Genomic DNA, 26,052 nt, shown 5'->3' with positions numbered 1-26,052 from the left:
AAAAGATATAAATAACTTAAAAGAGTATAAGATCTTTTGTCGTAAAGAGATCAGAGTTTTTGTCGACTTTGAGTCATATTTCAGTCGACTATTTATTAACCATTTGTCGACTTTCAAAAATCGACAAATAGTCACCAAATAGTCAATTGCTGTCGAGTTATAGTCGACTGTTGAAAGTCGCCTTTAAGTCAACTGAGAAAAGTCGGCCTACCAGTCGACTAACAGTCACGCGTGTTGTGTGGGATCCCATCAATAACTTTCAATATTACTTTAGTATTTCGTCATTATATATACTAAGAGCAATGTTGTTCATTATTGTGGCACTAATTGCGATTCTTGCGTGTATAATAATAAATTACTTTATTCGAAAATTCTTTTCGTTTGAAGCACTGAACAAATTACCAGGTCCAGTCCGACTGCCACTTGTCGGTACTTCGTACATCTTTTTGCAACAAAAATCGCAAGGTATATATTTATATTGTTCTTATTTTAATGTTATAGAAACATAACATCATATTTATCAAATTTTAATTTAATAAACGTAAAGAAACAAATCAAAATGTAATAGAATATGTAACATATGTTACAATATGTAACATCAACGTAAATTGACTTGAAACTCGGTTTAAGTTTCTATTTTTTTTCTAGTTCTAAGAGTTAGAAAAAAATAGAAAGTAAATTAAACCGAGATTCAAGTTAAGCTATGTTGAAACTTTTTAAAACTATCTATCTAAATGTAATCCAAACAATACAATAAATAGAAAATCATTTTATGAAAATATTTTATTTACAATATAAAATTTCTAACATCTCAAAACTTTTTAGATTTTCTAGATATTATCATGCTGATCTGTAAGAAGTATTCTTCTCCATTTCAATTTTGGATGGGTCCTCAACTAATCATCGTCATATATGAACCAAATGAAGTACAGGTAAAGAAATAACATTTATAATATTTTATTATATATATGTATTTTGATGAAAAATTTCTCTGAAATTTTTGTTGCACTTTTTCTGTATATTTCTCCAAAGTTTGTTTAAAAATAGAATCCATTTACGTAAAAATTGCGGAGAAATATGTGGTGAAATTGTACAGAAATTAGCAAATAAACTTTTAAGAAAGGTTTGGAGAAATAACCATAAAACTTTTCTGAATTTTCTGAATTTTTTTCCACGTTTTACAACATTTTTCAGTAAAATTTTAACAAAATTTTAATATAATTTTAGTATAACTTTAGCATAATTTTAGAGTGAAAATATTTGGAAAATATTTAATTTAATTAAACTTTAATGGAACTGTTAAAATTGTTTTACTCTCTTTTAATTTGAAGTCCAATTTTGGGGACTCTCTTTCAAAAAATCTTTTAATAAAATGGAATTTTTTGTAATGTCTGCAAGCGTTACAATTAAGCGTTAAGTGGAACGCAAATAACTTTTATCTGGAACTTCATTCCAATAAACTTGCAATTAAAATATCTCACAGGGACCTGTGATAACCTATAATAAAAAATCTAAATCACTTTTTTAGATAATCGCGATATAGTATATCGAGCAAACTAATTTGTTGCATGTGTCCTTACATATTTCTTGTCGTATATTTGATAGCACCAAAATAGAACACAAATGCAGCAATATGACTATTTATATATGCAACAAATTGATGAAATTTCAACAATATTAGTACGATATGTTGTCAACAATATAATAGTAATATACAGACTTTTTAAAAATAACTTTCCGTATACTTTTTAAAATTAACTCAATATCTTTTAAAATTTTAACGTCTTTTAAATAATGATTTAAATGATTTACAAAAATTTTCTTTTATTTCTTAAAAAAATGTTTGCACAATAGTTGAAAATACACATTCACGTCTATTCTATGAATGTTATGACCGAACTATCAAACTACTGTATATGCTCGATGTCTTATAAGGACTTAACATTATAAATGGCACACAAATCTTCTTGACCGTATTTATTTAAATTAAAAAGGTCTTATTTGGAATACAATTTGTCTCACTATTCTCTATATTTTAATATATATAGACATATTTTATATACAATATAATCATATAATTATACATAATTATATATTTTAATACATATGGACGTATTTAATATATAATAATATATGTATAATTATAAATAATTTTATATAAGTAATTTTTCCTTGGCCCTTGAGAAGGCAAAAAAAACTTTTTAATACGACAATTTTTTACAGAGTTATGCTCATTTGAAGTTTATAGAAGTTTATTAAATTTTGATATAAAATTACTAGTTGCGATAATTTTGTTGACGAATGTATATTATAAAAAGCCATTAATAAATATGTGATGTTTACAGACTGTTTTAAAAAGCCGTCTCTGTTTGGATAAAAGTATGGTGTATAAGGTTTTAGAACCAATATTTGGCTCAGGAATAGCGTCAGCCCCTGGTAAGATATATTTAAAGAAAGATAAACATTTATTTAGTTGTAGAACTCCTTTGTAATTACTATAGCATAACATAAAGAATGCAACATATATAATAGCATAGATTTATTAATTTTATTCTATAAACTAATATTATAAGTCTCACAACAAGCAGCCTATTTTACTAATATTCTTCTTATTATTGTACAACTCTTATTATTTTCCATCTATTTTTTTACTCTTTGGTAATATTTAATTTAGCACACATATGGACTGGACATCGAAAAATGATAGCTCCAATTTTCAAAACAGTCAATTTGAGAAAATTTGTTGATATATTTGTTGAAGAAGCTTCAATGTTAACTGAAGAATTAGAAAAAGTTGAGCATAATGAAAATGAAATTTTCTTTCTTAAACCTCTAGAAAAATGTGCTCTTAAAATTGCATGTGGTAAGGCAATACAAATTTTATATTTTTAAGTAGAAGATAAATTACGTATATGATGAATTACTGTGAATTATTGATAATCAAAGTATTGGCAACTATTGGCAGTCTAATTTAAAATACTTGGAATATATAAATTATATAGAGAATTATTTTTAATTTTACTTTAATTCTTAAGTAGTCTACTTATTATTATAACATTTCATTAAAAATAAAACTTCAATCTTTTAATTTAAAAAAATGCTTAAATTCTGCAAGTCTCGATTTTTATTTGAGCGACATTTATTCTTACTAAAAAAAATGTCAGAAAAGACAGTTACAAAAATGAGTAATTTTAACTTAAAATTAACAGACTATGTGTTATCATTGAAATTATTTTATTTAATAATATAAACTTGAAAATAAATAAAAAAAAGCAAATTATTAAGTATATTATTAAGTAAATTATGCATAGTTACAATATAGTTATTCAGATCGAATAAAGTCGCTTATCATGAAATGTCGTTTTCTAAAAGATTTATGGAAAATATATTTAAGTTTTATCACTAAAAGTTAGCAATTGTTAATAGCAATACTTTGTTGTATGTAAAATAAGAAATAGGGTTAAAATTTAGTACTCTATACTACATAATAATTATCAATATCAATTAATGTAAAGTATCAACTAATATTTATTTATCTGTTTCTATATCATATTTTTTCTTATTTGGAATTACTTTGTTTATGCTTTATTTATGCATAGTATATAAAATAACAATTAAAGACTACATATTAACTTGAAAGTTTCCATTTCATATATTGCTATGTACAGGCACTATGATTGGTATCAAGGTAGAAGAAAATATACTTGATAAAACTGTGGAGGCATTTGAAAGGTATATAATTTTCTTATAATTGTCGAGTCTTCTAATATAAATTTAATATAAATATATAATAAAATATCTATTTAAATACAATATTTTCTTAAAATATTTTATTTTCATTAACACCAAGAAAACTTCTGAAAAAATGTTAATCTTAACCCAGTCGGCACACAGATTCAAAAAGAATTAAAAAAGAATTCAAACTTAGAGTTTGAATTTTTTTTTAATTCTTTTTGAATCTGTGTGCCGACTGGGAAGTTAATTTTGTAAAATTCAAAAAGAAAATGAACTGTTTACTGAGATCGCAGTTTTTGATGTATAAGAATTATCTGTATTTAAGACTTGAGAATATATATACATATACTATATAAGTTTGACCCTAATCTGAATCTTCATCAAAATTAAGATAAATTTAATGGCAATCGAATAAAACCTGATCTGATCTTTCTTCCACACAACAGTTAAAATATCCAAAGATTGTTAAGAAGTCACAAAACGTTGTTTCTTATTATTGCCAAAATTTAAAGTAGTTTATTGTTAAAATTCTAATAAACAGATCGTAGAAAAATATATCTAGTGTCGTGGAATATCATAAATATTTTGTGTATAAATATAAATATTTTGCATTGATTTCTAAAAGCATCTGTTAAAATTACTTCGTGCACTCTATTTAGATATTGTAGATTACTGAGCATTAGTGTTTGCTGCATTTTTATAAAAACTAAATTTCTATTTTGCAGGTAGCAGAAATTTTTGTAGATCTATATCTCTACGTAATTTTGAAAAATATATATTACATATTAATTTTTTAACTTTAATCTAATTGAAAGGCATTGCATGTGAATTTTAAATAATATTATTGAATTTAATGTGTGTATAAATTCGGCAAATAAAGTATTATAGGTGAGCTGTGGTTGTGGAGTATGATCATCCGCTTGTGCATCTCTCTTGCGATTTTGCACTTAATCTTATTGTAAACATTGTATATTGTTTTTTAGAAATTACAAATTATTTAAAAAACAGGGTTTTTAATAAGTTTTAAGTTTTATTAAAAAAATTTTTTAAGCCAAAAAAATTATTTAAAAAAATTTTTAATAAAATATATTTTATAAAATATTTGTAAACCTTTGTTTTGCAGTACTTATTTGTATATAAAATTTCTAAAAGATTATTAATTAATACTTTTTTTTATAAATAAAAGTGGAATAATGTCTTTCATGACATTTATATTCAAGTAAACAAATTTGCCTAATTTTAAAAAGTTTTATTTGAAAATTTACTGCATATAATGATAGATTTTAGAAATATTTCTGTTGCAACATTTCATACCTTGCAGAATCCTTTCTAAAAGTGTTGCACATGAAATGCAAAGTTCAAATTTTCTTTGAAAACTCTTTGTAACAATCAGTGCTCTATGAATATTCATGGTGATAATTCATATATAAAAGTTTATTTTTCATAACACCTTTCAGAATGAAAGAAATTATAAGAGCTAGATTTCGGAACCCATTTTTGATTCCTGATTTTATATTTAATCTTACATCTATGGGAAAGATGCAGCGAGAGATATTAATCTTTGTTCAATCTTTTATTGATAAGGTATACATATTTATTAATATTTCATGTTATTTTCTTCACTATATAATCTTTATTATTATATAGATGATTCAGCAATGGGCAAATGAATCAAATACAACAAACGTTAATGATAGCAAAGCTCGTAAGTTTATCAATATTTTATTCTTGTGCCTTGTAGTATTGTATAATGCTTCCAATGTAGATTAAAAATAATAAATTGAGAATTGTATTTAAAATACTTGTATTTTCTCTTTTTTATTTCTCTTTTATCTTTAACAATATATATTTTATTTGTTCAAAATTTATTTTTACCATAAACTTTTAAAATAATATACATAAAGATTATCACTATAAATATATTGATAAGTAATTTATACAAACCTTTTTTTTTATATAACATTATAGATAAAAGACTTGTGGACATTTTAATGAATTCAACTGATAAAGAATTCATAGAAAAGGACATTTTCTACAATTTGTTTACGATGTTAGTAACGGTATGTAGAATACGTACTCTTTAAATTTTTTAAAATTAAATGTCATTCAAAAATTATACGGACACAATTTTCACTCTGGTACTGCAGTGACAAAATTTACGAGATTTAAAAAGTATGTAACTATTTTCAAACTAATTATAAGATATTATTTTTATTTTTTATAGGCCAGTGACACCACTGCTGTTACGATGTACTTTGTGATCTTTATGTTAGCAAACTTCCCAGAAATACAGGTACGTATGCAATAGTATTGTTGCCCTCAGGTTGAGTCGGTTCTAAAACATTGTATTCATAATGCTAAAATCGGTGCAAAATTTCAAAAAAAGAGAGAATTCACCAATCGCATTTGTACAATTTAACCAACTAATTAATACGACTGATTAATTCCAATAATTAGTCTAAAAGTTAAAAGTTAATTAAAAAGTAAAAAGTTAGTAATCTTAATCTGTTATCTTAACTTAGTTAATTTTAAATTATTTAATTTTTAACTTTAATTAGTTATTTTTAAAATACAAACTTTAATTTATTAAATTAAATAAATTTAATTTAATTTATTAAATTAATTTTTAACTAAAAAGTTAAAAATTTATATATGTAAAAGAAAAAAATTACAGAAAAAAACACATTTTCAAATAAAAAACAATATGTCTTTGTTATTTTATATAAACGTAATTTAAAAATAAAATATCTGGTAAAACTTTTTTTACCGATAATTATACATATATCGTTACACTTATGCATATAATTATGTAATATTAATTATATGTCCACATATATAATTATATATAATAATTGTATATATTTTATATAAAGATCATACATAACTATAAATGTATAATTATACATACAGGGTGATTATTAATGAATGTCCCCACTTTTTACCATTAGAGCACGCATTTGTAATTTCTAATATAATAATATGTGTGAAATACGTATCCGTCGGTAAATCATGCTCCTATGATAAAAAGTGGGGACATTCATTAATAATCACTTGTATATAACTATACATATATAATTATGTATACATATATGTACAATTTTTTACGGGGTATTAAATTTCTTTGATAATCCATATTATAATTGCTTTGAGTAATTTAACGTTAAAAATTACAACTGTCTAATTTAATATAAATGATATGCTTTTCACAATAAACTTTTAATTTAACTTAATTTAATGTAACTTTTAATTGAATTAGTTTTTTTGTGCATATAACTTTAAACATAACTAAATTAATTTTATAAGCCATTAACTTAATTTTCCTCAAAATTATGATGTGATTGGCCGTCTTTGGCCGTCGGATTTGTTTTTAGCAATCAAAAATTCATCGGAAAAAGCTTTATTACATTTCAAAAAAATGTTAAACTATGTTTTAAAAGAGAAGAAAATTTTAATATAAGTTAATAAAAAATGTATTGTATTATTATGTACATATTTACTTTATTTAACTTTATAATAGGAAAAAGTATACAAAGAGTTGTTGGAAATTTATGGTACACAAACTCCAAAGGCAGCACCGGTTAAATATGAGGATCTACAACATATGAACTATTTGGAACGTGTTATTAAGGAAACTTTGAGAATTTTTCCTACTGTTCCTATTATCGCACGACAAGTGACGGAAGACTTCAAAATAGGTTTACTAATTTTTATAAATGAGCATATATTAATTGTTAATTTTTCTTGAAATTTATTAATTTGTCATAATAAAACATGAACAAATTAAGATTCAAAAATCCTAATTTGTTCATATTTTATTACGACAAAAATTTCAAAAAAGGTTAACAATAAATACATATTTTCATAGAAATTTATTTATTTTAATTAATATACTGGTATTGATTCTATTATTCTAATAATATGACTATCAGAATATTAATTTTTATTTTATCTTAATTTTATTTTAATAAGAAGATTGCTACGTTTCTATCATACTTTTCTTTGCAAAGTTTATATCTGGATATTATTTTTAAAAATGTTTTAGGAGATATTGTTTTACCAAAACATACTGATATTCTCATCCCATTTATTCAAATGCATCGAAATAAAAAGTATTGGCCGAATCCATTGGTGTTCGATCCGGATAGATTTCTTCCGGAAAATATAAAAAATTATCATTTGTTTTATTTTACTCCTTTTAGCGACGGGCCAAGAAATTGCATAGGTAAACATAAATAAATTATTATGTATTATAATAAAATTGATTTACATATAATTGAAAAACTTGCAGGTATGAGATATGGAATGATGTCTATGAAAGCTATTCTAGCGACGTTGATACGAAGTTTCATATTTAAAGTAAATGAAACCATTGAAATAGATAAAATAAAATTAAATATGGACATCGTGTTATCGACTTTAGAACCTGTAAAAATTAAATTAAAAAAACGAAATCCCTAATAATGTAACATGTCTAATGTATGTATATATCGATGATAGTATCGTGCAACAGTTTTTTTTTTTTTAATTATTAAAACTGCATATGCATGTCAAAGAATATACGGAAATGAAAGTAGATGAAAAAAAAATAAATACACATTTTCCTCTTTAAAATTGTTCTTGGCTCTGTTCTCCTCCACGATCTTCGAATTTGCATAGGAGCTTTGGGAAGCGCAGCGAGATCTCTTGCGATAATTGTATCGTAACGATCACGAGTTTATCTTAATTCCTAGAATATTTAATAATATGGGAGATTGTGTATTCTATTCAATTGAGTATTCTAAATTATTAATGCCAATTTCATGCAAGAAAATCTGCCTGCCTGCAGAATCTTGAAAAACTTGAACAGCATGAGGAAGTTTCCAGTAAACACATTATCTTTCAGACCTAGTCTTAAAGGCTATACGGTCCACTTGACGCTACAATGCTTCGTAACACTTTTTGATCGGTTAATTTGTAAAATTCTTTGTTCCGATTGTTTCGATAAAATCAAACGGTTTATCGAAGCACTTGTAGCGTCAATTGGACCGCAGCCAAGACATCTTCTTAAAGACTTCTGTTGAACTTTGTTTTAAAAACAACTTTTTAAAAACGACTTTTAAATGTCTTTTTTATGACGTTTTTGAGACATTGTCTGAAAGATGATGTCTACTCCTACAGAGAGGAATCCGAGAGCAGCCAGGTCGGCTTTTTTTTGCGTAACGCTCGAAACTCCAATTTCCCAGGCGAAAATGGATGAGGTTTACTGCGCGAGCAGTTTCAATACGGTAAAAAGGTTTTCATACAAATTATATATTAAATATGTTTATATATATTAAAATATATATAATAATTAAGGAATTTCAAAGAAGACACTCTTCTTTAATCAATTTGAATGTATTTCGATATTTCATGATTACAGCCTTTATTACTCTGTATAAACATTTTTTTACAGACGATTTATGTATTCCCATTGCATTGCCAATAACTCTATATTCTGCAGTAGATGCTAATTTATATAAGGCCACAGCTACTTGTTTTTCTACAGATATAGGTTCCCTTGGCATTAAAAATTGTGGTTCTGGTTCTAATTCATCTCTGAGCATATCACATAATTCTATAAAACTCTCCTTAGACATACGAAAACTTTCAATCCATTCTTTTTCAGTATAATGACAATTCACAATCCTTTTCCAAAAATCTGAACTTCTCTCAAGTTGCCAAATCCTTCGATATCGTATACCTTCTGCAATTAATTCTATTTGTTTTAGACTATTAATTTGTTTCCACCTTAATAACAACTCTGTTCTTTCTTGAAAACATAACCTTTTAAGCGTTGCCTTCAATGCACGTCGTCTACGGGAAAACAATCGTCGTAATTGTTTTTTCCGACAATCTTGTTGAAGTCTATTTATTGCAAATAATGCAATAAATAAGGATGTAACCTCTTGTATATTATTCATTGTTTACAATTTAACCTTTATATAAAATTATTCTTTCTATTGGAACTAAAACAATTGTTAGCAGAAAGATACCATATTATTTGATGCGTATTTTATTGGATTCTTAATGGTTCGTATTATTCACTTGATATTGTTCGGTGTAAACACATGCAGATTTCATACTTGATGCGTATTAATTTGATTCGCGTATTAAAATTGCGTTCGGTGTAAACAAGGTCAGTGTTCAATGAGTTTAAAAAGTGAGACGTAAACCATCCAACAGCTGAATATTCGGCAACTTGTCAATTTTGGTTAGTTGGAAATTTATAATAAACTTTAGTTTTTAGAGTAGCACAATAAATACGTTTAAAGAATTAATGCGTTTAAATAAATAATTATCCAAAGATCGTTTAACTCGTGTGTAAATTTTTAACTTGTCACAATAATAATTTTATATAAACTTTTCAAAATTTTCCATTTTTAGTTTTAATGTGATTTATTGTGCTACATATATGTATATAAGGATAGGAATAAATAAATCATATATAAACTTTATTAATAAAATTACATATATTATTTTATCTTGTATATATTATTATATATTTTATCTCTCAATCGCCTTGTAGAGCGAGAGAACATGAACAATTTGTCCTCGTTATTACGAGTAGAATGACGCATCTATTATTAATTAATAAAATTTATTTTTTTGAGAGCGATCTAATTCTATCGCTGGCTCGTCGCACCCATTCTTTCATATATCCTTCCACTTCGGCCATTGTCGTATTTATTGAAATCATAATTGCTTCTAGAAAAAGATGATAAAATAATGGAACGGTTAAATGCGAAATGAATAAAACAAATAAAAAGTATATTGTGTAAATATGAATAAAGTAAATGAATATATGTACCGATAATAACGTCTGAAATTTTAGTTTTCTTTAATGCTAATCTGTTTTTTTGACCTGTCCACGTATAAATTTGGGCCAATTCATCTGTAATTGTTTGAGACATGACATTTCGCACTGTCTTACTGACAGTATCTCCGCCAATATTTGACATTTTTTTTACCTATAATACAATAAATATATTTTGAATATTAAAAAAAAACAAAGATATATATTTCTTATAGTGTGCTTTGAAGCTGGATTTTCCAATTTAGCTTTTTATATAATACTAAAATTTATAAAAGAAGAATGCCTAATTATTCAATTATGAAACATAAATTACAATAGTTAAAATAACTAAAAGATCATACTAGTTTTGCTTTTATTATTATAGTTTTGTTATATTTTTATATTATTGTAATTTTGTTTTATATTTCATATATTTTAGTGATATTTTATGTTGATATATCTTTATAAAAGATTTAAATTTATAAATTATAATAGACTTACGAATTGTCGTTGAACGTCATTCTGCATCAATTGCTCGTTGAAATGATTCAATTCCTGTATTGTAGTAAGAGGAAAATCTGGTAACAAGTTATTGTTATTTTGTTCGACTGGATCGGCTTTATCACCTCCTTTATTTTCCAGCAGATTAATGATGCCGTTGAGCTTATGCTTTATTTTTGCATTTATTTGTAAAAATTTTAGTCGGCATGCATCTGAAGGACAAAATAATTTCTTTATTAATAAACAGAACGCAATTCTATAATATAAAAATAGCAGTGAAGTAAAAGCAATAGAACTTACCACATGAGGCACAAATGTAATAAAAGATCTGTAACATATATAAATTCACAGTAAAAAAAATACAAATAAATAGATATAAAAATATATTAATCTTTTATAAAATCTGTTTGCGCAATCAATTTCTAAAAACTATTTGGGCAAAACTATAACGTTGACGAATTATTTTATGTTTAACAACTATATTTGCAAAATTAAATTTAGAAATTGTTCAATAATTGAAAAAAATATATTTTAATTACATTATACATATTTATATTGTATTATATATACTTTTTTATAAAATAATATAGAAAAACATAATAAAGATTAATGATTCTAATGTATAACAAGTAAAAAATAAAAAAAGAAGCAAAAAAGTATAGTAAACAGAGTACAATTAAAATGAGTTTCTATATTTATAAATTTATAATTATACAAAGATAAAAGCTGAGATTAAAATTAAATTACGTTTTGCAAGTATTGTGCAATGTACTTTTCTTTTAAAAAAACATGATAAAGAAAATAATTAAATATATGATGAAGAAAAAAATTACCTTACCTTAAAGATTGTTCTTTCCGTATAACAGAAAATAGAAGAGTCAATAAATGTGAGCGTATAAGATATAAGTCCTTCGCATCCAACCAGAAATAGAGTATAAATGTAAGCGCAGATGATATAATACAAGTCTTTCGCATCCAATCGAAACAATACCATGAGGCACAAATGTGATAAAAGATCTGTAACATATATAAATTCACAGTAAAAAAAATACAAATAAATAGATATAAAAATATATTAATCTTTTATAAAATCTGTTTGCGCAATCAATTTCTAAAAACTATTTGGGCAAAACTATAACGTTGACGAATTATTTATGTATAACAAGTATATTTGCAAAATTAAATTTAGAAATTGTTTGATAATTGAAAAAAAACATTTTCAATTACATTATACATATTTATATTGTAACCGGAAAATCAGTAAAAACAAAATGAACCGATTGCAATTGAAAAAGAGTATAAGAAACTTTATACTATAAATCTTAACTTCTTAATATTGGTATCTTTTATATAATGTTATGTTTTACTGTCCCGGGGTTGATTGTGTATTTTTGAAGAAGAGTGAAAATGTAAAAAATGAGCAGTATTGATTGGTGATATCGTTAGATCTAAGAGTCTATACCATGCAATCAGTGCTCCATTTTTCACATTTTCACTCCTTCAAAAATACACAATCGACCCCCTGAAAGAGTAATCCTTTAATTCCTTTAATTTTTAAGTAATTAATAAAACATTACATATAATAAAACATTACATCTTTACTCGAACACGACAACGTTTCTTGAACATAACCTCTGTGATTTTAGGTCTTAAAAGATACTCGCGAAAGGCTCTCGTGCTTAGTGGCTAAATCTAGTACGAAAAATCGTAGCGTGTACCATCGACTTTACTCTTAAAATAGATGATTTTTATCATACGTACCTCGTAGATACTGAAGCACATGGAAGCAGGAAGAACAGAACACAATTAAGTGTTACACAGAGACCGGCGGCGAGAGAGGCCCGGGAGAGCTGCGCAGCAGATCGCAGCGCAGCTCTGTTGCTACGCTACGAGCGAATTAAAACTAAAATTTCTTTTTATGTTAATTGTCTCTCCGGCAAGATAAAATATCTATCATTTATATCTTTTCGCTTTGTCGAAAAGATATAAATAACTTAAAAGAGTATAAGATCTTTTGTCGTAAAAAGATCAGAGTTTTTGTCGACTTTGAGTCATATTTCAGTCGACTATTTATTAACCATTTGTCGACTTTCAAAAATCGACAAATAGTCAACAAATAGTCAATTGCTGTCGAGTTATAGTCGACTGTTGAAAGTCAACTGAGAAAAGTCGGCTACCAGTCGACTAACAGTCACGCGTGTTGTGTGGGTTGAAAAAATCTGCAGCCGAGGCGCATCGATTGCTTGTAGAAGCATATGGTGAGGCTGCCTTAAGTGAGAGAAGTTGCCGTGAGTGGTTTCACAAGTTTAAGAACGGTGAATTTGACGTCGAAGACAAAGAACGTAGCGGAAGGCTGAAAGTGTACGAAGACGCGGAATTGGAAACATTATTAGATGAAGATTCGTGCCAAACGCAAGAAGCACTTGTACTTACATTAGGAATGACTCAACCAGCAATTTCACATCGCTTAAAATCATTGGGAATGATTCAAAAAGAAGAAAACTGGGTTCCATATGAACTGAAGCCGAGAAACGTTGAACGCCGATTTTTCACATGTGAAATGCTGCTTGCCAGGCATAAACGAAACGGTTTTTTGCATCGTATAGTCACTGGTAATGAAAAATGGATCCACTACGATAACCCAAAGAAGAAGAAATCATGGGGACCACCTGGCCATGCTTCAACATCGACAGCCAAGCCGAACATTCATGGAAAAAAGCTCATGTTGTGTATTTGGTGGGATCGGCTTGGTATCGTGTATTATGAGTTGCTCAAATCGAATGAAACCATTACTGGGGCTCTCTACCGAACACAATTGATGAGATTGAGCCGAGTACTCAAGGAAAAACGTGCCCACTACTACTCCAGACACGACAAAGTTATTCTTCTGCATGATAATGCTCGTTCACATGTTGCGGCGCCGGTCAAAACCTATCCGGAAATCCTCAATTGGGAAGTTTTACCCCACCCGCCGTATTCACCAGACATTGCTCCTTCTGATTACTACCTGTTTCGATCGATGGCGCATGGCCTGTCTGTACAACACTTCACATCATATGAAGATACAAAAAATTGGGTCGATTTGTGGATAGTTTCAAAAGATGAAGCATTCTTTCGACGCGGTATCCGTATGCTGCCAGAAAGATGGGAAAAAGTAGTGGCTAGCGATGGACAATACTTCGAATAAAACATTAGGTACCGTTCTTTCACAATAAATGCCCAATTTTTGATAAAAAACGGCGGAAACTTATTTATACGAGGTGTGATCAAAAAGTAAGGTGACTTTTTGAATTTCGCGCGCTCTGTACACTCTAATTTCAAAATTTTTTTTTTTTGTGTTGGTACACTCGTCACGATCATATGTTCACAGTTTTGACTATATAGCATGTGTTGTTTTTATGTGAGAGGCTTAAAGGTTAGACTCGTGTTTGCGTGCTCGGCGATTTTTTGCTGTTGAAAATAATGGAGCAGAGAGTTTGTATTAATTTTTGTGTAAAAAATGGTATTAAGTGTTCAAAAACTCTTGAAATGTTGACAGTGGCGTACGGTGAGTCAATTTTGAGCAAAAAAAATGTTTATAAATGGTATAAGTTATTCCAAGAGGGCCGAGAAAATGTTAACGATGAACCTCGCTCTGGACGCCCCAGCACGTCAAAAACCGATGAAAATGTTCAGGAAGTGAAAGAAATTGTGTTGAAAAATCATCGAATCACGATTAGAGAAATAGCTGATGATCTTAACATATCGTTTGGCTCATGCCAATCAATTTTAACGGATGTTTTGGGTATGACACGTGTGTCAGCGAAATTTGTTCCAAAACTGCTTAATTTTGATCAGAAGCAGCGTCGCCTGAATATCGCCCAAGACATGTTGAACGACGTCAATGATGATCCTGATCTGCTCAAAAGGGTTAACTGGTGACGAAACATGGGTTATGGTTATGACGTCGATACCAAAGCCCAATCATCCCAGTGGAAGAGCCCATGAGAGCCAAGACCGAAAAAGGCATGCTAAGTTCGTTCGAATGTGAAGGTTTTGCTCACAGTTTTCTTTGATTACCATGGCACTGTATATCAAGAATTCCTACCACAAGGTCGTACGGTAAACAATGAGTATTACCTTGAGGTTATGCGGCGTTTGCGTGAATCAATAAGAAAAAAACGTCCGGAAGTATGGAAAGAAAATTCATGGATTCTGCACCATGATAATGCACCTGCACACACGTCGTTACTAGTGAGTACTTTTTTGGCCAAAAACAATACTATCATCATGCCTCAGCCACCGTATTCACCAGACTTGGCCCCCTGCGACTTTTTCCTCTTCCCAAAATTGAAAAGGCCTATGAAAGGACGAAGATTTGCGACGATTGAGGAGATTAAGGCTGCATCGCTGGAGGAGCTCACGGCAATACCCAAAAATGCATTTCAGAAATGTTTTGACGACTGGAAAAAGCGCTGGCACAAATGCATTGTATCAGAGAGGGATTATTTTGAAGGGGATAACATAATTTTGGATGAATAAATGAATATTTTTTTATAAAAATGAAAAGTCACCTTACTTTTTGATCACACCTCGTACTCCTAATATTTCCTTTCTGCTAAGAGACTTTCGATGGAACCAAGGATATTTGCGAGAGTCTTGCTGATACAAGGCAGCATGTTGGGCGCCTGTTCTGTGAGCAGCGTCCTCGAGGTATGCTTTGAACTTGTTACATTTATCGATGTTAGCCATAGCAAAGAAGTCTGCGTAGGGTATCCGAAATGGTGGAGCGTAGCCGCAACGAGCAGCTTCTTTAGCAGCTGCATCCGCTGCCTCATTTCCTGGAATTCCTCTGTGTGCCGGCATCCAACAGAGGGTCTGGTTTACCCCGGCTTCATTAAAAGTAAACAGCTTATATTTAAGTCGATAGACGACGTAATTATCGGCTTTGTGACTGTCTTGCGTAACGGCGCGTAACACGCTGAGAGAATCCGTGAAAATCACTACATTCTTCCAATGGAGTTCCTCAATGATGCTAACAGCCTCGAGTAGGGCCCATGCTTCGGCGGTGAAAATAGACGTTTCGGCGTGTAATTTATGGATGATAGAGCGGCAGGGGATCCAGACACTGGCTCCCACGCGAATTCCTTTTCGGATTTGGTTCCGTTTGTGTATAGTTTGACATGCAAACTAAATTGTTCCTCTACTAAACAGCGGAAGCTTTGTCTGATAAGTTCGTTAGGTTTGTCTTTTTCGAATTTTGTAAGGGAATCATTGATTTTCGGTTTAAAGCAAGAAACAGGATAACTATATTGAAATCTTGGAATTACTGTACTGCGGAAAATTCTGTTGCCATCCCCGATAACGTGTACGTATATTCCAAAGATGGGAAATCTTTTAAGGATACTGATTCTATCCTGCTGGGAAGTCGCCACACCCTTCAGGGTTTCCTGAGAGGAGATGACAGGATTACTCTTGTTGGCTAGTGCTTTATATAGGTATTTGGAAGAGATATGTGAGATTCTAATTTCGAGAGGGGGTTCTTTCGAGAGGGGGGATATGTGAGATTCAAAGAGCATAATATTGATGGGAGTGGAAATTCTGTAGCCATATGCAACTCTGATGCATGAATAATACAGACTGATAAATTAGCCTTTTGAGCTTTAGAAAATTCATGGAATTGCGTTGAAATTGAAAGATCTGACCTCCGTATTCTATGGAGCTCCGAAAAATTACTCTATAGATTTGAAGGAGTATACGAGCGTGAGCGACTCCACCAGACTCCTGAAAGGAAAGAAATGATATCAGCAAACTTTCTGCCTTTAACAATTAAATGTTTTAGGTGAACGTTTTCTCTGAGTTTACTATCAAACCAGACGCCCAGAAAGCGTCGACCCGGGGTATGGGATTGTCGTTAATGATAATGTTAGGAATATCATTTGTGTTGAGTTTTGATGATAGTTTCCTAGAAAAAATAATGAGCTGAGATTTTTTAGACGACAGATCCAAGCCTCTCTCATTAAGGAAAAGGGAAATGCGATCTATAGTAGCCTGCAAGGCAGCAATAGCGTTTCTCTCATTATCAGAAACCACAAACATCGCGAGGTCGTTAGCGTATTGTAAAATCTGGGTATTTCCAGCCAAGTGTTTGCCTATATTTCGAAGATAAATGTTGAAGAGTGAGGGACTAAGAATGGAATCCTGTGAAGTATCCTTATGTACACGGTATGGACCCTTTAGTTCGCCGCCAACTACAAAGAATATCTCTCTTTTGCTAGTGAGATTGTAAATAAAGCGAAAAAAATTCGGGGGAAAGCCTATATTTATAAATTCCTGTACCAGAATAGCAGGAATGACGTTATCGAAAGCGTCCATGATGTCAAGGAAAGCGCACGCGACGAGTTTGCCCTCGAGGAAGGCGGATTGCACATAGCTAGAAAGAGAGACCAAATTGTCTACACAAGTCCTGTTAGCTCTGAAGCCAGCCTGAAAATCAGGCAGAGAGCATCTATTTTCCATAGCCCATCTAAGTCTAAAATATAAAATTTTTTCCAGGACTTTAAGAAAACATGATAGAAGAGAAATTGATCTAACTCCTCCTTGCGGCTTGGGTATCAGCACGATGAGCGATTGAGACCATTGTTTCGGAAACCGACCCTCCTGTAAGAGGGCATTAAACAGATCCACAAGTACGATAATGAATTCGTGGGGCAAGCTTTAATAATTTTGTAGGAGAATTGGTCAAGCCCAGGAGCAGAGGAATTCTTCATACCATCTATGGCCGCCATGACTTCAGGAAGAGAAACACTCAGGTCCATGCCTTGTAAGTCAGTATTGGATGCATCCTGTGGGTCGCCATTGCTATCACTAAAAGAGCTCGATGTGCCATTAGTCCAAGAAGGATCCTGAAAGTAATGCAGACATGAGGGAGGGTAGAGCTTATCAATAATAGCTGATTGCGCTTTAATGACATTCTCAGTGTCAGGTTGAGTATGTGCGTTGACTAGACTGCGCTTTTTGAAAAGTTTGATCAAAGACCAGAGCTAAGCGGTAGGAGTTTTGGAATTAAACGTGTAACAATTCTTCCAACCTTTGCTTTTGTGTTTTTTGAGAAGTTTGGTACACGATCTTTTGGTCTGCATGAAGTGATTGTAATTTACAAGCGTGGAATATTTTTTATAGATGGCAGTGGCTTCTTTACTAAGGTCGACGGCCCTCTGGCAATCATTATTCCACCAGGGGGGGAGGGAAACAGAAGGCTTGATGTTAACGGTTCTAGGAAATCTTTGTTCTTCGAGAATGAGATCGAACAAGATATTCCTGATATGATTGACAAATGCTATATACTTCTCGCAACTGTTAGAGCTTGAGAGGTCTTCGAGTTTTATAGGATTTTTTTAAACATAAGGCATAAAAGATTTTTAATTGCTTCTTGGAGAGGCCATTTGTAAATAAATTTTTTTGTATGTTTAATAGATCCATTGATTTGTGTGGTTAGCGGAAAGTGATCACTGCCCCAGGTGTCACTCAATATTTGGGATAGACATAGAGGAGCCAGTTTATAAGAGGAGAGAGAGAGGTCTATAATTGAATCTCTAGATCCTGGAGCCGTCATCAAGGTAGGGCTCATTTCGTTGAGGATAACATAATTGTGTAATTCTATAGCTTTGGCTAAAGACCGACCGGGACCATCATCATAAGCGTTATACCAATGCATATGATGGCAATTAAAATCGCCAATCAAGAGTGTGAGTTGAAATTTATCCTGAAGTTCAAGCAGTCTATTAAAAGCGGCGAGCGGAGTACATCTGCCAGGATGGCGATAGGTGTTGATAATCACACACTGAGAATTGTCAACCTTGATAATGATTCCGAGATTTCTAAAGAAGGGTGCGAAAATGCGTCAAGGTCTATGGTGGAATAAGAAATGTTTTCCTTGATCAAGATGCAGAGTCCCCGCATGTTGGGGCCTGTAACATCTCGCCTAACAGTGTGATAGCCTTTGAAATGGAAGTGGTTTGACTCATACAGTATAGTTTCTTGAATGCAGATTTTATCGTAACTAAGCGCGAGAGACTGTAGGGTGGCCGCTTTGCTACGGAGACCCTGACAGTTCCATTGTAAGATATTCACAACATTAGACTTACGCGTCCGATTGTCACCGTTATGAGTGAGCTGTGCCCTCCCGTTATAATAATAATAATTATTATTATTGTTGCAATGGTATTGAATATGTTGTATCGCGGATGACATTATTTAAGTAGACCAAAATTTAAGATGTAAGGTTAGAGTCGATTAATACAGGGAGAACGTGATTAGATGAGGATTGATTGTTTTCTTTTAGACCGTTGTGTGAAGCCATGCGATCTCTAGAGTATTCTACTGTGTGACTTGAATTAATTTGCATTGTCAGGATTATTACCGTCAGTATTAGTCCAAGAGTTAGCAAAATATTTAAAAAGGCTACTAAGTTTATTAGTACTAAAGTAGTTAATCAAAAAATTAATTGACTCTTCCATAACCGCATCATAGTTTTTGTTAAGTAGTAGTGGGAATAACTTTTGAAAGAAGAAACTGCTAATATCCTTAATAAAATCGCCAAAGCTTGCAATGTTACAGTTTAGTTCAGATGAATGCCCAGCGTTTGCAGGTTCATTTAAATTGTTATGGTCATACACTACTCTATTTCCTGAAGAGACCAGGGGACGGCCATTGGGGTAACATTGGTAAGGCCTGACCGGATCCGTCGAGTGTCTGACGGGAGGGGGAGGACAAAGGTGATATGGGCTGTCACGTCTGCGAGAAAAGCTGGGCTCATGTGAGAACAAATGCGCATGCGGATCGCCATTAGAACTGGACTGAAAGTTACTGCTGCCTGCGACCACTCCGGCATAAGAACCAAGACGGCGAGATGGAGCAGAGGAATGATGAACATCTTCCATATTTTCAAGGGCGCCGAATCTATTCTGACTATGAAAATTGGGAAGGTAATTAGTATCAAGTGAGGGCCGGTTGGGCTTATCCCTGAAGTGTTTATTATTTTTAATGTAATCGTTATCTCTCAAGGGAGGGAAATTACCGAAGTCCGTTCTAGGATCACTAACAATCTGAGGTGGACAAAAGTATTGTGAGTTGACGTCAGGATTGCTGCGTCTAATAATCTCTCTTGCTTGAAACAGGGGGATGTTTTCAGTGGCCGCAAGGGAGGTGATCTTTTTTTGGCTAAGGACTGTAGGACAGATTGGAGACGTAACAAGGTGATCGCTCTTGCAATTAATACAAACCGGTTGCTTATTGTGCATGGGACAGTCATTGTCATTATCGTGTTTTCTTAAACCACATTTAAGGCATCTTTCATAGCCTTTGCACGATGTGCTAATATGTCCAACCCTGTAACACTTATAGCAAATTTTTGTTCTAGGAATGAAGGGGGTGACTTCATGCTTGGATTTAAAAATGTAAACATACTTTGGTAATGTTTGTCCTGCAAATTTAATACTTATGTATGACGAAGGAATTAATATGGGTTCGCCATTTCTAATAACCCTTTTATTTAATCTCTTAATTTCTAAAATTCTATGTGAATGGGCTTCAATTGATTTGAGTATCGTATCCAAACTAATGGTGGGAGGGACATCTTTAACTAAGCCGGTACGTAAAATGCGATATGAAGGGATGAAGGCACGTAGGTTATGATGCTTCAATAGAGGAGAGACTATTAAATTGTTAGCAGCGATGACAGATTTAAATTTAACCATAGCTTTTTCGCGACCTATCTTTTTGTTTTCAATGATATCGTTATTAGCAATACTGGAAATCTAGCTGCAGACGTGCAACGGGTGGGCGGCCTCCGGATTATCAGCATCAATATTAGTGTCATACACGTACACAATGTATGGGGGATGGTCGTCTTGCGAGTATTTTGGTACATTAGGTCTGTTAGTAAAAGTGGTGAGGATCTTATTATGACTATCATTGGTAGTACTATCCGCTCTTGAGCCGCTCACATCCTGAGTGACATTTACTTGACGAGAGGAATCAAATTCTTTGTGGCTAGGAGGATTTGTGAGTCTGAAGCCTTGTTGCTATTAGAGAGGTTATGTTTGCTTGACTTATTGATTTTGGAAGTAGTTGCGCTCTTTTTGTCTGGCGTTTCCTCGAGAATCCTTTTCCTTTGTGGTTTAACTGATTTAAAATCCATGGACGCCTGTCCGTTTACCAAATCAAAGTCACTCACTGTAGACTGCTTGTCTTCCGTAGTTTGATTGTCATCTGGAAGCGTTTGAATATGTAGAGGTTAGTTCGCGGTTATAGGCGGCTTCGAAGTCCTCAAAATTGCCAGCCAGGATGCCACTGGGTATGTTAGGAGCTGGGGGAATGGGAGGAAAAGGAGGGTAAGGAGGAGGGGGGGACTAGGGGAGTCCCCGGGCACGTCCGGCCGACATCGTCGACCGGTGTTCGTGCCCCGCCGCCCCTCGCCACTAGGGCAGGGGGGTCTTTGTCCATGTTGCGCAATACCTAATATTTGCGTAGATAGGCTATGATTCGCGCACTTCAAGTCTAATTTGCTCTATTTCTAATGTCAGAACACTGTGTGCTATCTGAGGTAGCTATAAGTTTCTTAATTCACGATCGCAACAAATGGAAGCTTCGATCACAACTACAATCGATCACCATGAAGCGCCATGCGCGAATCGAGTAATTGTCCGACTGGTACGTTTGCGTGCTTCGCGCGCTGCAACCGATCTCGAGCAGTGGGGATGCTGACTCCGAGGAGTTCCGAGGAGGGGGGATGCTGACTCCGAGGAGTTTCCTTCCAAACCTCTCCGACGTCTCGAGATACGGATATAAAAGAGCCGCAGCAAAGAGAAGCTGCTACGCCAACACCAAGTTACATGCAATGCATGGTAGTTGTAATTTCCCATTCAACAACATAATTGTTTCGTTATATAACAGTTACATTGTTTAGTGGGAAATTATAACTAACATTTGTATTACATACATTACTTGGTGTTTGCTGGGTGCACTCTTCTTCTGCCGATTTTGTGGAAAAACACTCTGCCAAATAGTCTGAAACAGCTTCTGAAGACTTGAGGTAAAGCGTATTTCGCCTCTGCCGAGCATTCTCAGCGACTACCGCAGGCAACACCCCTCTTTTCTGCCGACGTAGGGTTCTAGTGTGGATTCTGTTAAGCGTTCTTGACCGTCGGTTTCTTGAACCGATTTTATTGCGACGACTGACACGAACGGGGTAAAGTGTCTTTGCCTCCGCCAAGTGTTCTTGACACAGTTGCCGCATTCCTACTTGCGAATATTGCGTGCAAGAATCGAAACCCCGTGCCAAGAATTAAAAGCCCGCACATTTTTGTGTCACGCCGCGACCCTCTGCCACGCACCTGTCGGCAACGAAATGCGCCAGACTCGACATGCGAAAATCTATATAGAAAAAGCGTATAATTAAAGCATATTATTCATACAAATATATATAAAATTATAGTTTTTTTAGTGATTTTTACAAATGCAAAATAGCATTTGAAATAACTTCCGTTATTTGTTTAAATAAGAATGCAACTAGAAATATATGCCAATATAATACAATAATTAAATTAAAAATGAAAAAATTGTTATTAAAAAAAACATTTAAAAAACATTTTGAAATATTGTTTGCTCATTAGGATGTAAATTGAGGTTTTTTTCATCCATAGACTTATTTTGTCTATCGATAATATTTATGTTTCTCAATAGTACTGCGTTTAAGATGAAAATTTGGAACTTTAAAATTAAAAGAGCAAAAGCACAAGTTTTAAATAGTTAATATATGCTATGTAACAACCCGTTTCTCTTGGATAGAGATCGCGCACGGACGTAGCTCGTCGGGAATTCCAGGGCACGATCCGGGTTAAGAGAGAATTAGACTCGTGTGTTTGAACGTGAAAAATAGGTACAGGTTTTATTGAGTGACGAATACAAATGTCTTACAGCTAATATGTACAGAGGGTTCGGCGCGGGGAACGTCGTCGGCGCAGTTGCCGCTTCTTCCCACGGCAGGTGCGTGGTTTGCGCGGTCGGCGTTTGTTTTCGGCGCGCGGGCGGCCCCGTGTTTTTCGGCCTTGCGAGGTCGCGTGCTCGGCTTTTCGCGGTCGCCAGCACGGTAGCGGGGCGCGGGGCGTCGCTCGGCTGAGCGGCTCTTTAAATCCGCGGCGGTTGCGTTGTGATCTTACTCGCAGGCAGGATGCGACGGCTACGTCGAGTACGCTCGACGGAGGCAAAGACGCTTTACCCCGTTCTTCTGTAGCCGCCGCGGTAGGATCGGATCGGTGTCGAGGAAAGCCGGTCGGGCAAGTACGCTTGCCTGAGCCCAAGACACTTGAGCCCAGCTTCGGCGAGGAGAGACGGGTGCGAAAGCGGTAGCCGTCGAGAACGCTCGACAGAGGCCAAGACTCTTGACCCCAGGACTACCTCGGGAGACTTCTTCGGAGACTAGTCGGCGGAGTAGCGGTCCGAGCAGTCGGCGGAGAAGAAGCGCAGCATCTTGCTGCTCCGGCGCTTTTATACCCGCATCTCGAGACGTCGGGAACGTTCGGTGGCGGTTCGGTTCGTGTCGGAGCCAGCGTCCCCGCCGCTCGAGATCGGTTGCGTGGTGGGCGGACGGAGGCGCGTGAGCACGTCGCTAGCGCGTGCCGGTTTGGGGCCGGTGCGCGTGCGCGGCGCGGTAGCCGCGACGCGCGGATGCCTCGCTGCTCGTATTGGCGCGTTTAAAGTCGTTTATCGGCGCGTAGCGCCTTGTGTGACGCTCGGCGGATGTTCGGCCGGCGTTTTGCGGACGGTGACCGGTCCGTCGGGGGGGTCGCGCGGAAGCGGTTTGTTACACCACCCCCTTCCTAAGAATGCCTGAAATTAGAGGCATACTATTCATTTTCCCGGTGTGCGGGGAGTGTCGTAGGACTTCTCTCGACATGATCGGAGTCGTCCGGCACGGTCGAAGCGCAAGTGCCACCGTCGAGCTCCGAGTCTGGCCTTGTACTCGCGGCCGGAGTGGATGGCGAAGTACGGTACCTCTACCGTGATGCCCGGTGCGACTTCCACTGGCACAGGTGGTGGCGGCAGCGGCCCCATCAATCGGATCGGGTTGAGGGACGGCTGTGGTTTTTCCGGTCGTGTCGCTATCGGCCGCGGTATTGGCGGCGGTGGTGTCGTCGTGAGCCAGGAGATCTTGGTCTGCGTCTGGCGGTCGGATGGCTGTCGTAGCTGGCCCCGTCTGACACCGGCTATAGCGGCTGGTTTCCGCGGCTGTTCTCTCGGCTCGGTGGACTGGCTGGGTCCAGTTCCGGAGGCTGGCCGTGACTGGCTTGGTCCGGCTTCGTCCATGCCGGGTCGCTCCGGGTCGTATTCGGCCACGGGTTCGCCCAGGAAGTCCCGGATGATGCTCAGGATATCGTCGGATGCTGCGTCGCTTGCCATGGCTCGCGTCAAAGTGAGCTCTGCGATGCCTGGGCCGTTATGTTCAAATTCGGGCGGACGTCCTTCCCCCAGATCGGTGTTGTCATCTTCGGCCGCATTGTTTTCATCCTCGGTGTCGGTATCACCGTCGGCTCGTGGAGTGGGGGCTGGCTTCAGATCTTGGATGTGCGTGTGTCGGTACCACTTCCCCCTTTTGCTCCGGAGGTCGACTATAACGGGTGAGATGATTTTCCGGATTTCTAGCGGTCCAATGTATTTTGGCGCGAGTTTTGCGTTGAAGGCATCCGCGCGCCGCGACAACGGGCGGTCGCGCTTCCATACCCATTCGCCTAGCCGCGGTCGCCAATTCCGGCGGCGCAGATTATAGTATCGTTCTTGCCTTTGAAACGCTCGGGCAAGTTTTATGCGTACGACTTCGTACGCCTCGCGTAGGCGTCGTTGCAGCGCGTGCGGCGCCTCTGCGTCGTTCGATGCCGCGCGTTCTCCCGGACGTCGTAGTTCGCGGCCGTGGTTTAGGAACGCCGGCGTATGCCCCGTTGCTTCGTGCACTGCGGTATTGTAAGCGAACTGTAGTTCAGCGAGGTATGCGTCCCACTTGCGGTGGTCCTTTTTTACGTACAGGCTGATCATTGTTTTTACGGACCGATTCGTGCGTTCGACCGGATTACAGTGCGGGGCGTACGCCGGCGTTAATCGGTGGCGGATCTGCAGTTTCTGCAGAAGCTGGGTCAGTGAGGCCGAACGCAGCTGGGTCCCGTTGTCGGAGAGGATTTCGTCGGGGCATCCGTGGCGGAGCACGATAGCTTCCGTGAGGGCGGCGGTCAAGTTTTGTGCGGTGGCGCGGCGGAGAGCACGCATCTCGAGCCATTTGGTGAACCGGTCTTGCATAGTGAGGAGCCACGTGTGGCCCCGGGAGGATCGTGGTAACGGCCCTATGAGATCGATGGCAACTTGTTGCCACGGTCGCGTAATTACGGTCGGGTGGAGCAGTCCGGCGGGTCGGCGCTGCTCCGCTTTGTGAGCCAGGCATGTCTCGCACCGCCGCACGTATTGGGCTATGTCGCGGAACATTCCGGGCCAGTGGTACTGTGCGGCGATGCGCGAGATCGTCTTGGCGATCCCGAGATGTCCGGCGGTCGGCTCGTCGTGATACCGCCGCAGGATCTCGGTGCGTCCTTCGCGGGGGACGCACTCTTTCCATTGTGCGTCGCTCGGCGTTTCGGACAAGTCGAGGGTATGTAGCATGTGTTTGTATAATTTCCCGTCTTCGATGCGGAAGTCGGGGGCGTCGTGCGGCGTGTTGCGTGCGGTTCTCCACCATTTCCGGTACCACGGGCATCGGGGCTCCGCGATGACGTTGACGGCGTGTCGGCGGGACAAGGCATCGGCTACCTTGTTCAACGCTCCCTTGCGGTATTGAACGTCAAAGTCGTATTGTCGTAACTCGAATGCCCACCGTCCGAGTCGGCCGGTGGGCGAGTCGAGTTTTTGTAGCCAGCGGAGTGACTGGTGATCGGTCACGACCTTAAAGCGATAGCCCTCGAGGTAATCCCTCATTCGGCGTA

The 26,052-nt window shown here is 35.7% G+C and overlaps 2 protein-coding genes and 1 long non-coding RNA gene across 5 annotated transcripts; 2 read left to right on the top strand and 1 right to left on the bottom strand.

The window, feature by feature from the left end:
* The first annotated feature begins 132 nt into the window (after positions 1-132).
* Positions 133-10,446, top strand: LOC105203150 (cytochrome P450 4c21). Its single transcript, XM_039453056.1, has 12 exons — positions 133-465; positions 826-932; positions 2,346-2,436; positions 2,675-2,863; positions 3,669-3,732; positions 5,193-5,319; positions 5,383-5,440; positions 5,704-5,795; positions 5,960-6,028; positions 7,253-7,430; positions 7,778-7,957; positions 8,024-10,446. Exons 1-12 carry the CDS (start codon positions 303-305, stop codon positions 8,191-8,193), a joined length of 1,488 nt encoding a protein of 495 aa, XP_039308990.1. The 5' UTR covers positions 133-302; the 3' UTR covers positions 8,194-10,446.
* Positions 10,205-13,102, bottom strand: LOC120358535. Its single transcript, XM_039453060.1, has 6 exons — positions 12,809-13,102; positions 11,886-12,064; positions 11,348-11,375; positions 11,048-11,259; positions 10,562-10,721; positions 10,205-10,458 (listed from the first exon to the last, which is right to left on the bottom strand). Exons 2-6 carry the CDS (start codon positions 12,039-12,041, stop codon positions 10,352-10,354), a joined length of 663 nt encoding a protein of 220 aa, XP_039308994.1. The 5' UTR covers positions 12,042-12,064; positions 12,809-13,102; the 3' UTR covers positions 10,205-10,351.
* A 2,439-nt stretch (positions 13,103-15,541) lies between these two features.
* LOC120358490 lies at positions 15,542-20,543 on the top strand. 3 transcript variants are annotated; one of them, XR_005575434.1, is made up of 3 exons: positions 15,542-20,013; positions 20,121-20,283; positions 20,448-20,543. It is a non-coding gene; the product is annotated as an uncharacterized LOC120358490 (long non-coding RNA). The 3 variants fall into 3 exon arrangements; XR_005575433.1 differs by having other exon boundaries at positions 20,093-20,283; XR_005575432.1 differs by having other exon boundaries at positions 15,542-20,283.
* The last annotated feature ends 5,509 nt before the right edge of the window (positions 20,544-26,052 follow it).

The sequence above is a fragment of the Solenopsis invicta genome, chromosome 8 (genome assembly GCF_016802725.1).
Source record: "Solenopsis invicta isolate M01_SB chromosome 8, UNIL_Sinv_3.0, whole genome shotgun sequence".
NCBI lineage: Eukaryota > Metazoa > Arthropoda > Insecta > Hymenoptera > Formicidae > Solenopsis > Solenopsis invicta.
The sequence above is the reverse complement of the archived record's forward strand: the minus strand, read 5'-3'. Positions and strand labels throughout refer to the sequence as shown.

Coding starts and splice junctions, on each gene's coding strand:
- LOC105203150 (XM_039453056.1), top strand. CDS start 303: ATGTTGTTCATTATTGTGGCACTAATTGCGATTCTTGCGTGTATAATA. Junction 466..825: donor TTTGCAACAAAAATCGCAAG/GTATATATTTAT, acceptor AAAACTTTTTAG/ATTTTCTAGATATTATCATG. Junction 5,320..5,382: donor TTCAATCTTTTATTGATAAG/GTATACATATTT, acceptor ATTATTATATAG/ATGATTCAGCAATGGGCAAA.
- LOC120358535 (XM_039453060.1), bottom strand. CDS start 12,041: ATGGTATTGTTTCGATTGGATGCGAAAGACTTGTATTATATCATCTGC. Junction 10,722..11,047: donor ATGACGTTCAACGACAATTC/GTAAGTCTATTA, acceptor ATTGTATTATAG/GTAAAAAAAATGTCAAATAT. Junction 10,459..10,561: donor AATTTCAGACGTTATTATCG/GTACATATATTC, acceptor ATCTTTTTCTAG/AAGCAATTATGATTTCAATA.